The sequence below is a fragment of the Gymnogyps californianus genome, chromosome 3 (genome assembly GCF_018139145.2).
Source record: "Gymnogyps californianus isolate 813 chromosome 3, ASM1813914v2, whole genome shotgun sequence".
NCBI classification, from domain to species: Eukaryota; Metazoa; Chordata; class Aves; order Accipitriformes; family Cathartidae; genus Gymnogyps; species Gymnogyps californianus.
This window is the reverse complement of record NC_059473.1, coordinates 114,586,204-114,600,702: the sequence shown is the minus strand read 5'-3', so window position 1 is coordinate 114,600,702 and position 14,499 is coordinate 114,586,204. Positions and strand designations below refer to the sequence as shown.

General features: G+C 47.5%; 1 protein-coding gene across 1 annotated transcript; it reads right to left on the bottom strand.

Annotated features, from left to right (window-relative positions):
• Positions 1-914: 914 nt before the first annotated feature.
• Positions 915-7,220, bottom strand: MYCN (MYCN proto-oncogene, bHLH transcription factor). The gene is given in 5 exon segments (XM_050894251.1): positions 915-2,424; positions 3,732-3,836; positions 3,839-4,248; positions 4,302-4,595; positions 7,186-7,220. Coding segments are annotated over 4 exon segments (1,302 nt in total). The 5' UTR covers positions 4,490-4,595; positions 7,186-7,220; the 3' UTR covers positions 915-1,825.
• Positions 7,221-14,499: the final 7,279 nt, after the last annotated feature.

Here is a 14,499-nt window from a genome sequence, read left to right as displayed (position 1 = left end):
ATTAATCCATACATTATTTTTCAGGTTCAGCATGGGGAAAGACAATGTCAGAAATACCTGCACAGACTAGAAAATAAAACAACTCCTTGGTCTCAAGCTTACCAAAATGACCAAACATATTTCACAGACTTACATGTCTTGTTCCTGTCACACCAAATGCCACCACACCTCTTAAGACAACCACCTGCCAAGTTCTGTTGTTCAGACTACGTGCCATTTGACGCACACATCATAGCTCTCCATACCTCAGAACTGTATCTTCAACTACGTGCATTTACGCAATCATGTTATACTGTATCTTCCCCGGGAGTTTTAATTTTACTAACTTAGCACAAGTAGTAACAAACAGCATCTTCAGCTACAAACAAGAACATTAATTCTCCTATGCAATGATGGACCACTTTAAGGATAAGCCTTTTGTAATGCAACCAAGAACAGCAGGCAAATAAGATCTTTGTTTACTACAAATATTTCATTTTCTGTGCTGTAGCAAAGTGTGCCTCCATCATTTACTTCTCCACCTGTCTACCACACTGAGGCCAATCCCTTAGCAGAAGGATGCTAGCCGTGTTTCTGATCCCTCACAATTCTCCGCGTACAGTGGATATCCCAGAAGTCTTCACAAGACACAGGAGTCTTTCCACTAACTGTGGTACGTTCATCCCCTGGGATGATCCTGACATCACAAGAGACATCTGAAGTATGAAAGAATAGGAAAATTGTTCTTACTATAATTACTTTTTAACCAGAAACGTAAATGTCCTGCCAAGCTGACTTTTCATAGAGCATCACCTATAGTTTGAGAGTTTGAGTGCCCAGGATACGGGACCATGTGTTTGTATTTCATGAACATTGTGAAGTTAAAGATTTTATTCAAAAGAACTTCATTTAAAAGAAAAATAGTAAATGGCACATCATGTAATTGCTATTTATTTTCATAAACATGAGGTATTTCAAAGTGCTATAAGACGCAGCACTAAATGTACATCGTTGGAAGAAATTAAACACAGAACTTTGCAGTTACCCAGTTCTATGCACCAAACATTAACAAATACATTAACTGGAAGAAACAGGCTAGGAAAAGGCATATATAGTAAATTTCTTTACAAAAGTTTCTTAGTTCAAAAAAGTGATAAAGTAATATCTACTCAAAACTTTCACAACTCATTTTCATACGAAAATATAAGTATCAAATTTAGTTATGTATCAGCATCATACTAAAGTATACAGGCAATGTAAGAATTAGTACAGTACATAACAGAGATTAACAATATATTTGTATACAAAAACATGCTCCTCAAACATTGAGGTATTACAGTACTTAGGTATGAACTTCCAGTCTCACACTGGTAGCAAAAGCCACCTCTCATAACCCAAGACATGTACAAAAGGCAAATGTGTAGATGGTATTTACATAAAATTCCCACAAGGGTACAAATGCCAACCCCTAAAGTAACATCTGTTAGAACATAAGCACCATAAAACTTAGGAATGAACGTTTTAAAACTCAACTAGATGTCATCAGCAGCTCCAAATGCTCACAACAATTTAAAAAAAAAAAAAAAATCCCCACCATCTACAGTTCTTAAGAAGAAAAACAAAGGCAGTCCATTGTTGTTTGGTAGTCTTGCAATAAACTCCTTGCAAGAACATCCATTTGCTCCGTACCCGGATAATATAGTTTGTCGATTACTTCAGGGACTGGATTGAAAGCAAAACCAACATTCTTAACGTCAAAAAACACAATTTTTTTTAAAGAATCAAAAATGTGCAAAGTGGCAACGACTGTCCTGGTCAGCCAAAAAAAACCAAAACAAAAAAAAGTTCAGCAAGTCCGCTTGTATTCTATTTTCTTTAGCAATTGTTGTTGTCTGGCTTGCAATTTTTCCTTTTCTAGCAATAACTTCTGCTCCTCTGCCTGAAGGGAATGGACATATTCAGTGGCTTTTTTCAAGATCACAACTTTTGCAGCTTTCTCATTTTTAACCAGTTCTGGAACATGGTCCCTTAATGTGAGGAAACTTGACCGTAGATCATTACGCCGTTGACGCTCCAGGATATTGTGGTTGCGTCGACGTTCACTATCCTCTGAATCAGAGTTTCGAGGACTTGAACTCTTAGACTTTGGTTGGATCGTGGGTTTTACTGGACGGGGCACCTCGGTTTTTAACTTTTTCTGCGGCGGAGCATCTTCACTCTCCATGTATGGAGAAGGAGCGGCATAATTATGCTGCTGGTGAATTGGTGCGCAACGCTTTAAAATGAGTTCATTCTGCTGTGTCCTGACTGATGGAAAAGTGATATTTTTAGGACGCACTGTAATAGTAAGGGTGGTGACAGCCTTGTTGGAGGAGGAGCGTCTTTTTTCTACTGTCACAACATCTATTTCTTCTTCTTCATCCTCTTCCTCCTCATCTTCATCATCTTTTGGTAACAGAAAATGGAAAATAAAATAGATGTTATTCTCACAGAAAATACTCCGAACAAGTATCAATCCAGATGTATTTATTGACAAAATATGTACAGTAAAAGCAGCAATGAAATAAATGATGGCAAAAACAGGGTGTGCCCACCATCTGTAGTTAGATATAGATCTGGAAAACTATGTAATATACATGAAATGACTGAAGAACAGTGATTTCTGAAAGTTTAATAAGTTTAATGAGTTTTTTTTTAAAACACTTCTAATTTTCAATCAAAGCAGGGCTACCACCCACATAACTGCAGTGGCAGAAAAGAGTTTTTAGGCAGAATGTATGTATTTTGAATGGAATCGTAGAGCTGCGGTACAAAAGGCATGCACAGTGCCACAACACAGCCCTTGCTTGGTAGAAAAGCAGCCGGAAAATGAAACAATCGCTGGGTTTGTTCTGAGGCAGAAGGTGAAGCTGCTCCAGCCGGGGACCCTTTAAGCCGGCGCTTGGTGCACTGCCAAGAAGACAGCTGTTGGAAGTGCTTCCTCACCCAAAGCTGTCAAACCAGACATTAAAGGGACAGCAGGCTTTGAAACCCGGGACGGATCACCAAGTTTATGGCGATGCTCATACGGACCAGCTCATCTACACACGTGAAACCACATTTCAGCCCAAGTGGACTTCTCTGCAGGCGCGGACAGGATGTGTTTCCGGGCATTTTAGGCTCTGTCAGTGCAAGCCCAAGCGCTGCTCTGAGGGGTCACTAGCCTGCTCCAGCCTTCCCAAATCACGCCTACGGGCACACACGGTCACCCCCCACGAACCCCGTCCCCAGGGTGACAGCGGCAGCCCGCTCAGCCCACCAGCTCCCCCAGCACGGCCGCGGGGATGGGGCACGCCAGCCACGGGGGGCAGGAGAAGGTAAGGAAGCCCCGGGCGGTCCCCAGCACCACGCAGCCCCACGGGCCGGGCCGGCTGCCCGGTGGCCAGGAGGCCCTGCCCCGCCGCTCCCCCGGGCCTGCTGCCGCCAGGACAGGAGGCCGGGAGCCGGCTGCCCCCGGCTCTGCTGCCCCCGTGGGGCCCCGGCCGCGGGGGCCCCGCCGCTGCCGCCGCGCCTGCTGCCGCCTGCCGGCCGCCCCGCGCCCCGCCCCGCCCCGCCGCCGCCGACCGGGACCGAACCGGGGCGCAGCCGCCCCCGCCTGGCCCCCGGGCAGCCCGCGGGGGGCGCGGAGCCGTCGGCGCCCGGAAGCAGCGCCGCCACCCCCCACCTCCCCCCTCCACCCCGGGACGCGGCGGCCGCGTACGGCGAGCGCTTACCCGAGTCGCTGAGGGTGTCGTCCCCGGAGCTGCTGCTGGCCCGGCTGTCCCCGGCGGGGCGCGGCGGGCGGCCGCCCCGCGGAGCGCCGCCGCCCGCCGCCGCCGCGCCGCTGCCACCGCCACCGGCCCGGCGCGGCTCGCCGCCGCCTCCCGCTTGTTGACGGGGAAGGGGAAGACCACGGCCGGGTCCACGCACTCGGGCACGGCGCCGCCCAGCTCCGTGCGGCCGCTGGCGGCGGCGGCGGCGGCGGGGCTGCCCGCGGCGGCGGCCCCCGGGGGCGGCGGCGGGGCGGCGGCGGCGGGCGCCTTGCCCTGGAGCTTCTCGCTGACCGCCCGCTCCAGCTTCTCGCGGGCGGAGAAGCCGCTCCACATGCAGTCCTGGATGATGATGGAGTTGAGGTTGTTGGTCACGCCGAGGCCCGTCTCGAAGAAGTCCCCTCCGTCCGAGCCGCCCCACAGGTCGGCCTCGGGGGGCAGCAGGAGCAGCTCGGACGCCCAGTCCAGGGGGTCGGCGGGGCGGCAGCCCCCCAGGGCCGCCCCTCCCCACGGCACCGGGGCCCCCCCGGGGGTTGCTCCTGGAGCCCGGCCCGGCTGGGAGACAGGGGAGGGGTGGGCAGCAGCTCAAACTTTTTCCAGATGTCCTCCCCGGGGGGAGCGGAGTCCGGCCCGCACAAATAAAAATCATCTTCGTCCGGGTAGAAACAGGGCTGCAAAGAGTCGAACTCGAGATCTGGGTTTTTACTGACCATTCCTGGCATTACGGGTCTCTTCTTGCTGATCCCTGGGTCGGGTAATAGTTTGAGAGACAGGTTTTATGCGTATCTCCACCAAGGGGAAGAAGAGAGGTTCTCCCAAGACCTGAAACTAAACCAAAAATAAAAAAAACAACCACAGTTAAAACACGAAGAAACAAACAGACGCGAATGTGACTCCTTTCCTCTTAACCGAAGGAAAAAAAAAATAATAATCCCATCATCAATAGCAAGAAAGAGGGAGCCTTTTGCAAGTTGAGAAAAAAATGCATCTCACACACCTTTCCTCCCGACTCAAGATATTCAAAGAAAAGCGATCAGGTAGTGCTCCCACATGCAAAGCTTTCCGCCTTTTCCGGCGCTCCGTGAGGACACAAAACCAGCCGGCAAGGTACAGCAAGGATGCAAAGCACCTCTGTGCTTTTGCACATAGCACTCGCCTGCTCTCCCCAAACTGCATCAAACGCTCAAAACAGCAGAGTAACTGTAGACAGATGCAAGGCTTTGATACCGTAATCTCTCCAGAAAGCCCTCTTAATATGCCAGCAAAAGTAGAGGAAGTTTACTCCTTTTGTCATCCGCGGAGCAGTGCAAAGGGGAGAGAGAAGGATGCAAAAAAGGGGGCGGAGGGGCTCTTTGCAACTTCGCAAATCGCCAGTTCATTCACTCAAAGCGAGCCAGAGAAATCCGCACAAAACACAAGGGGGGGGGGGGAAGGAGGAGGGGAAATCCAGCAGCAACAGAAATTATCAACCTTATGTAATAATCTCACGCACAAAAATGCATTAAAACCACCCCGGCGCCACCAACAAAGCCTCCTGATTTGCCAAGAAGGTACGGGAAGTTTTTCTCCCCCTTTTTCCAGTTTAAGACAAGAGCAACGGAGAGGTTGCAAGGACAACAACTTTGCGCATTTTGCCACTTCATGCAATCAAGCCTCCTGCAAACACACCAGCTCTCCAGCCCTCTCACCTCCGGAAAATGCACGCTGCTGCCCTTACCTCGGCCGGACCCCCCACTCACTAGCCACGACCAGTCAACCACAGCCCCATTCCTCTTCCGAGACCTCAGTTGCATCAGACATTTAAAAAAAAAAAAAATACTTTAAGTCCAAAACAGACATTCAGCGTCTCCCTTCAGCTCGGTTAAGGTAATGCGAAGGGAAATCGTTCTGCTGGGTTCACAACAGCTGACGCTGAAACGGAGACCAAAAGGGGAAAAAAAAAAAAATCCATTAAAAGCCTTATGATGAAATGCAAAGAAACGAGCCCCGCTCAGCTGCTCTCCCCCTGCCCCGCCCCCTGATCACTTCCAGTATTGTACATTTTTCTACTCGTGAAATACATTAAACCGTTTAAAATGCAAAGCAGTAAAGAGGCACCTACAAAACACAGGCGATCTCAATGCGACAGCTCCAAAACAAAACAAAAATATCCTCCAGGATTTTCTTCTGCTCAATGAAAAACCCATTCACGCAGTGCAATGCCCCTGCGCTTCCTTTCCCTTCCCATCCTCCCTAGTTTAGCAACTCAAATGCGATGTGGAATTGTATTTATTTGATTGGGTTTTTGTCCTGCAGCCCAGACCCTGCAGCTTCCTCTTCTTACCTCCTTGGTGATGGTGGTGGGTGTTGCAAGGGGGAGGAGTGGCGGGGGGGAAGGGGAAAGAAAAAAAAAGAAAGAAAAAAAAAAAGCAGATGATCTTGTATGTTGCACTTTACTGAGCGCCAGCCCGCCCGGCCCCCGCGGCTGGCCCAAGCCTCCGCATTCACCCTTTGCTTGCAGACAGATGACTGTCACTGGCTGGCTTTGAAGCTGCTGGATATTATTAACCCCCAAAAAGGCATTAAAAAAAAAGAAGGAAAAAAAAAAATCTGACACACCCGGGGAGGGGAGCATTAGGAAAAAAAAAAAAAGAGAAAAGCGAGAGCAGCTTAACCCCACCTCCCTGATTTCCATACAAGCAGGGAGGTGCCTGGCATTTGGCGCCAAAGCCCCATTCGCTCTTTATTCTCTGCGAGCAGAATGAGGTCCCACTCCCGGTGCAAGAGCGCCGGGGCCGGCCCGGGGAGCCCGCCCGTCTGCCGCGGGGGGCCGGGGCCGGGGGCTGTGCCCCTCGCTCCGCGCCGGCCCGCGGAGCCCGCCGCGGCCGCTGTCCCTTTGTGTCGCCCCCTCCCCGCGCCACCCCGGCCCCCGAGCTCGGGGGAAACGTCGCCTCCGGGCCGCCGCTCCGGAGAGCGGTGACACCCCCCCCACACACACACCCGCGGCCGCGATCTCCCGCGGAAACACCCGGGGCAGTTTAAAAAAAAAAAGGGGGGGGGGGGGATAAAGGAAGTGGCTGGAGGAGGGAGTCGCATCGACTCTGGGCTTTGCAAATTATTAGTAACAACCACCCTGCAGTGATCGCCTCCCCTTAGGCGAGCGGGGCTTGCACGCCGGCGCCGCGCCGGGCTGCCCCGGGCGGGCTGCCGGGGTGGGCCCGCGGGCGGGCCGCCGGCCGGGCCCGCGCTCCCCGCGCACACCTCTCCGCCGCGGCCCGGCCCGGCCCCGCGGAACAGGACATCGACACTCGGCGGGAGCCGCCGCGGCCCGCCGTTCCGCTGCCGACGGCGACACCTTGCGGAGGGCCGGCAGGAGCGGCGGCGCGGCGCGGCGCTCGCCCGGCGCCTCCACGCATACCCCCAGCGGCGGGGCACCCACCGCTCTCTCGCCTCCTTTCCCCGCGGGCGCGGCGGCCGCGGCGGGGCCGGCCGCGGGACGGGACGCGACAGGACGGGAGCGCGGCGCTCTCCTCGGCGGTGCGCGGCGGCGGGTGCGACCCCGGTCCCGTCCCGATCCCGATCCGGCCGCCGCTCGGGGCGGCGCCTCCGCGCTCATAGGCTGCAGGTGGAGGCGGGGACTTGGGCGTCGCTCGCAGGAAGGCCGGTGGCGGCGGGCGGCCGCTTTGTGTGCGGCGGCGGGGCAGCCGGGGCGCCGCGGGCGGGGCGCCGCCGCTTCCCTGACCCGCCTCGGCCGGCGGTGGGGGCGAGCCCGCGGGCTCCGAAAGCGGCGGCTCCGGGAGGCGCGGCGGGGAGAGAGAGCGAGCTGGGCGTCGATGAAGGCGGCTGAGGAGGGGGAGGCTCGTCCTGAGAGGGAGGGGGATGAACGCTGAGGGAGGCAGGGAGAGTCCGTGCGCCCCTTCACCTCGTCCTCCCCGGGGAATTTTGGGCCGGCTGTGCGGAAGGTGCTGCCTCTCCCTGTGGTGATGCCCCTGCCTCCATGTCACGCTTCAGTGGCCAAAACTTGGAGGCTCCACCAACCTTTCGGTGTCCTGAGGCAGCCTTGAAAACCGGCTGGGGTGCCCGGTGTGGTCCTGAACCCGGCTGGTGTCCAGGGTAGCGGTAAGGCTGGCTGGGCCCGCCCAGGCAGGCCTGGCTGCGGCACAGGGCTGCCAGACGTGGCGTGATGGCGGCGGCCGGCCAGCCCGCCTGCCTGGAGCCTGTGGAGGCCAGGCTGGTTGGGTTGGCTGACCAAAGGTGACAACTGCTTTGAAATGGCCCCAGCCAAGGCAGTGAACTGCTAGCCTTCGCTCCCCAAGCTCACTCCTGCCTACCTTTCCCCTCAGCGCGGAGGTGCCTGGTTGCAGTTTTGCTGAGGAGCCTTCAGTTGGCCCTGGCTGAGAGCAGAAAGGGCACCTGGAAGGCGAATCCTCTGTACCAGAGCTTCCCAGCGAGCACGATTCAAGCAGGGGGTGCTGAAGGTGGCTTTTAGATACCCCACTATGAGTTATAACTTGGCTGGGAGGTAACAGCTGGCTGGAGTCAGCTGTGGAAGGGGCAGTGCACCATAAAGCAGAGGAGCGCTGGACCAGCTCGTGCTGGGGTTGCAGCCAGCCCCCGTGGCAGCAAGCTGGTGAGATGTTTGAGGTCAGGCTTGCCTGAACTTTCGCGATTTGGCCTCCGTTCCTCTAATGCACTCTGGATTCAAGACAGGGGAATTCATTGATTAGCTAATGTGTGCTCGGTACTTTGAAGATATGAAGTCTTATGAAAGTGCTGAGCTTTATTTATTTGTGTTTGGATGATTTGGCTGGACAAAAAAGGTGTGGGTGGTTGGGATTTTTTTCCCCTCACATTTCAGTAGCCTTGAACAGGTTGCAGCTTGTGAGGAGACATGAACAGTTAGTATGTGTCTCACTGAATGTGTGAACGATTTATTTATACTCATCAATTGAGGACCTTCCTCAATTTAAACAATTCTATATGATTTGCTCCTTTAAAGTAATTATTCTTGTCTTCCACATTTCCTTCAATGTTTTTATATATGCAAATGTTGATATGTCCAAGCCTTAGAGATGGACATGGGCTGCTATCTGATTTGTTGTTAATTCATTACAAATTCTCACCTAGATTTTCTCAGCACCCTTTTTAAATTTTTCTTTTTCTTTTTTTTTGTATGTATGTGCGTGGGAATAAAGCTATCAACTTCTAGGAAGGTTCTACTGTGGTGTGTGATGTCTTTTTTAGTACCCTGGATGAGAACATTAATGAGGGTAACACTCAAGACAAATATTTTGAAGTAACTTTCGTTATCAAAAAAACCCCAACCAACCAAAAACCAAAACCCCCACCAAACAGGAAATGGAAAGCTGTGCGCTGAGAAACATTGCCGTTTATGAGCACTAAGTCTGTTTAGGTAAAAAGACTTGTTAAAACCCCAGATCTCTTACTTTTTCTTGTACAGTTGAGAAAGACATGGAAAACATTGTGCAAAGCTTTGGAAGGACTGCACAGATCTTTGTGCTGTTTTGGCTGACACTTACTTTGGGCTATTTTATCAACATTTACTTTTTTTTCTCTGATCCCTTCTGTCCCTGAAATGGCGTATATCAAGAAGCCTCAAGGCAAATGGAAACCTGAAATTACTTGTAGTTACTGTGAATTTATTATTATGTTGTTTCACTGAAAAAAACTTGGGATTAGGATGTGCTGATACTAGAACTGGGTCCCAATCTAGACCAAGAAGATCAGAAGTAACAGGACAGTATTACTTGATATGTGTGCAGTTGTCTTCCTCAGAGGCACCCAAACTTTAGTACATTTCTGAGTTTTCTTTGCTAGTCAGAAGGAATGTATATACTCTCATGATGCCACATTAAATTGTAAAAATAAAGGGTTTCCTTAATCGGGGGGAGGTGTGTGTTCTGAGTCCACTTGGCAAAAGCATGACAGAATTGGAATGATTTATCCCTGTTCTGTCTCAACCAGCAGCAATGATATGTGAAACTTTCTGTGTAGGACTAGGAAGGACGTAAGTACGGACACTCATAGACCTGGGATTTTTATTTTTCTTTCTTAAACAAGGACCTGATACACTACCTATTAGATAGCAGTAGTAACATTTTGAGGTGGATTAAGTATTTGGAGGTAGCTGTTAACATAACAGTTACAAAAGCTGCCAGATTTAGAGCAGCAGATTTGTTCCTGCATACCTTCAGTAAACTTGCTGGGTAGTTGTACTGTTGTTCCCTGCTGTGTAGCTGCCTAGTGTGTGCAATCTAAAATATTGCTCTTGACACTCTCCCTGGAGGTAGAGTCTGGTATTACTTTTACCCTCATTCAGGTGAGAGGGTAAGGGACTTGCCCAGCGTCACATATGGAAATTGAAGCAGATTTCCCCACTGTGCTGATTGTAACAGTCTGAGGTAGCAATTGCTTTCCCACAAGTTCTTGCAGAGTGTGTCCTCAACATCCATTAAGATGAAAGAATAGCACAGCCTCTCAGAGCCATTGGATGTCACCTTTGCAAAGAGTGCCATTGTCAGTGCTACATTCACAGATGTTCTTCTGACAAGAAAACTCTCAAATACCAGCCATAATACCTAGTGCTTGTATCATGTTTCACGTGACCAAGACATTGTACAAACACGGACATTGAAAAACTTGAGTTATTTCACTTACAGTCACCACAGAGGTCACTAGCCAATCTCACCTGTGCATTCAGAAGTATTTTAAAGACTACCTAGTAATCAGAGAACTAATTCTATTTAATTAAAACTAATTTTGAGATCATATTATTCATAAGAAATACTCTGATAATAGAATAGCACTCGGTTGCTAAGAACAGAGGAGATACTGGATTTAACTGGGTAACTGTGGCTGAATTCTCCACCTTTAAGTGTTCCTAGATGTATCAGAAACCATTTTTCAATAGTTAGTGAAAAGAAAGAGAGCTTTCTTCCTTCTGTGCTTTTTGTGTGCATTTGGTTTCTTCAAAAGCGGTTGGTCAGACCGGTATTTGTGTACGAGTCTTCTCCCTCAGTTTCCTTTCTAGCTGCTCAGAGAGCATTGGAAGATTTTCATTAAAACCAGAAGGACTAGAAATGTATTTTTTACATTTGGCAGAAGCTGATAGCAGTTGCTCAGGAAAACATCCTACTTGCAACAGATTTTTCAAACCCTATATATGGCTAGATAAACATCTAAGCATTTGGTATATTCAGTTGTATTCTAAAGCAAAACAAAACAAACCAAAAAGAACTTCAGAAAGTCACAGAGAAGACCACTGAGTGAAATGTAATAGAAAAGAGGAATTTTGAGAGCCTGGTTTCTGATGTCTCTCTTTTATGAGAATTCTTGATGTCTAATTAAGAATGGCCTTATTGACTTTTCCTGGTTGAAATATTAATAACACTTCTCTCTCCAGTTTCCAATTTTAAAGAAAACTGTAAGAGTTTTAAGAGTTTTTTAGACCTTTCCCCCTTAGTAAAGTTTGCTTAGAACTGCCTAGTAAGTTCAAAATTCATGTCAGGGAATGACAGACAGATAACTCTGTTGAATGTGCTTTTTTTCCTTAGGGAGCTAGGCCAAGAGAAAATCAAGTACCTGAATTTAAAAACTATGAATTTATTAAATTTCAGCATTCAAATATTTTCTTTGTGCACAAAAAATGATTATAGAGAAAAATGCTCCCCTTAGTCAGGCTGCCACAAGAAACATTAATACAAAACCTGTGGATAAATTCACTTTTACAATATTGTAACCCCCACACATTATTACAGTAATTACTTCCTCCTAAATGTATACATAGTGCATGAAAATATATCCTAATTGTAAAATCACTTACAAGCATTTATCATTCTTGCCAGTATTCCTTTATGAGTAGGAAGGTATAACTTTCCTAAATTTAATCCTTGCCGAAGTGTCTGCTGCTTAGTGACATACAGCATCAGTGACATAACAGTAGAATTGGGTAGTTCTTGTGTTATATTCCTGCTTTTATAACTACCTGTGACACAATGAACACATTTGATAGGCAGATGCATTTCAGGACAACAGCTATGGCAAAATATTTTTTCCGTAACAGGTGAGTAGGCCAGTTAAGAATGGCTTGATGGTCCATAATCAGAGCAATGATAAACTTGTTTTTTGTTAGAATAATTTGTTAACTTTTGCAAAAATTTAACAAAAGTAGATTGGTACAGTTGCTTCTTTTTCACTTTTTTTTTAAATTATAGTGAATGTAATTCATGTTCAGCACACTGAGACACTAATCTGTATTACCATGCTGCAAATAAACAGTAACTCATCTACCAGTAATTCTGAAGATATCAACGATGCGAGTTTATACTGTGTCCTTCAGCCACAGTAAATATGGTAGACCTCTTGCAGGGGTGGATGTCTTTATAAAATAATCTCATCACAGGTCTTCCGTTTTTCTTTGAAAGTCAAGGGTTTGAGCCTATTCAGTCAATACCCACTCCATTGCCTGTTAAAGCTAGGGAAAAACTCTTTGGAAAATTAATTTAGTGAAGCCTAGGAGAGTCGTCCTTATATTTTGCAGTTCGTAGGCATGGAGAGAAGAGAACGACACTGAAGGGCAGCTTCCTGCTTCTCTTGACCCGCTGCAGGTAGTAGGCAGGTGGGAAGAGGACTGGTGAGGTCTGACAGCTTCATCAAGTAGGTTTTTCTCCTCACAGTGGTCCATAGTAATGCTGCAATGCCACTTCATCTGGAAGACTTGTTGATCTCAATTAGTTTAATTCTCTGAAAAGCTTAGTTTGGTTAAAATCTTCTTAATGCCCCAGCAAGAAAGATCAGGCAGTGAACACTGGAAGATCTTTGGAGTTGTTCACACGGCTTGTAAAATGGGCTACTTATATAGTTTTTCCCTGATTCTTACCCAGTTCCTCTTCTACCTGTCCCCCTCTGTTTTGTCCTCATATATTCAATCATTTAGCGGTTTGAAGCATTACAACATTTGATGTTTATATGTGCTTAAATGTTTTAACTTTTTTTGAGCAATTAGCCATTTGTGCATTTTTATGCAAGCTCACTTTACTGACTGGTTTTGAAACTTTAGCTCAAAATATTTCACTGGTTGCAAAGCCTTTTAAAGAATTCATTATCATGAAATATTTTACCAGATAATTCACTGAGACAAATGTGAAATGTGCAGTTGGGAAGGTAAAATTATAACCAGTCGTATAAACCTGTCTTCATTAGCTCCCTTTCAAACATCTCCAAATGTTAGCAGTAGAGAAAGACATGCTTGGAGAGTGGTTTGAAGCGTGAATTCTTTAGTTTTTGGTTGGAATCTGCTTTATGTTTGAGAGGAAGGCTTTAATTTCCTGCATCTGAGATTAATTTTTAAATGCAAGCTAACAGGAAGATTAGCCTTTAAGGACTATTAGTGACTGGCCAGAATGGTGTTGGTGACTAGAACATAAAAGGGAAAAAAAAGAAAAATACGGACTGAAGTGAGTGAATAAGGGGATGCATCGAACTATATTCTCAGCTGGTGTCAATTGATATGGCTTCCTTCCATTGGGACTGTGCCAGATGAGACCAGCAACAGATCTGTCCTGTCGTGATTCCAACTTTAGTCCTGGGCCACAACTTGAAAGTAGTTTTCTGGGTTGTTTAGTTTGTTCTTATTTTATACGCAACAAAAAGAGCCTTTACTGATAACCTGTGGGACATTCTTCAAAGCTTTGCCATAAAAACTGTTAACAGCAAAGGAAATGCTTAACACTTACTACAGTAATGGAAATCTCTTCAGACACATTAAAGGCCTTTATGGAGTTTTGAAGGTTTTATTATTGCCATTTCTGCTTTAGTAAATCAGTGTGTCAAACTTCTGTTTATTTATGTGTCACAGAAATTATTGATGTATCTCTGGCTGTAAGCAGAAATGTATGAAGGGCTAGGCCACAATCTTCGGACGTCTTACCGTTTCTTCCTTCTTCTGCATGCCTTTCATAGTCTCCCAGAGAGAGCTGGCTGTGTCCGTAATGTCACTGAGGCTAATTCTCATGGGCTTCTGTGAAACTCTCAGCCCCCTTGCCAAATCATGGACACCCAAGCCTTGAAGAAGGTGTTCACCTCCCGATAAAACAAATGATTGCTAGAGATGAGAAACCAGACTCAACAGACGTAGGTTTGCATCTGTTTTGGCAACTCCTACAATCTATTCATATGTTCAACATATTCATATGTTTTTCCAGGCAAATGCAAGAGGGTTTTGTATGAACCACAGTCTGTAAGTCAGAAAATTGCTTTGAAGTGAGCCATGATCAATAGGAGGCTGAAAAGGTGTCTCGTTCTGATCACATCGTACATGATTATTGTAAAATTGTTTGACAGATTACAGACTTTCAGAAGTAGAGAGTTTTAGAAGCAAGTGCCACAACAAATGTGGTTTATGAATTTGATTTTTTTTCTCTTCAATGAATAATAAACCGTTTATTGTACTGATCATATTTAACATTGGATTCCTGTTGCTTGCAGTGTTCTGCTTTGAATGTTTTAGGGCTCATCAGCATTGTAACTTTGGCCTTGGCTGTCCATGTGTCTTAAAGATTTTGTGTTGCCACATGTTGCTGAAGTATCTAAACACATACTATAAGATCTAGACCTGTCAGCTTCCCTCTAAACCTGTCTCTCATGGCATTATAAAGGCAGTTCTGCTGCCTCACTCCTCGTACCTCAAGTGACAGGGAAAAAAAAGAGAAAACCTGAACAAGAAGCATCCAGT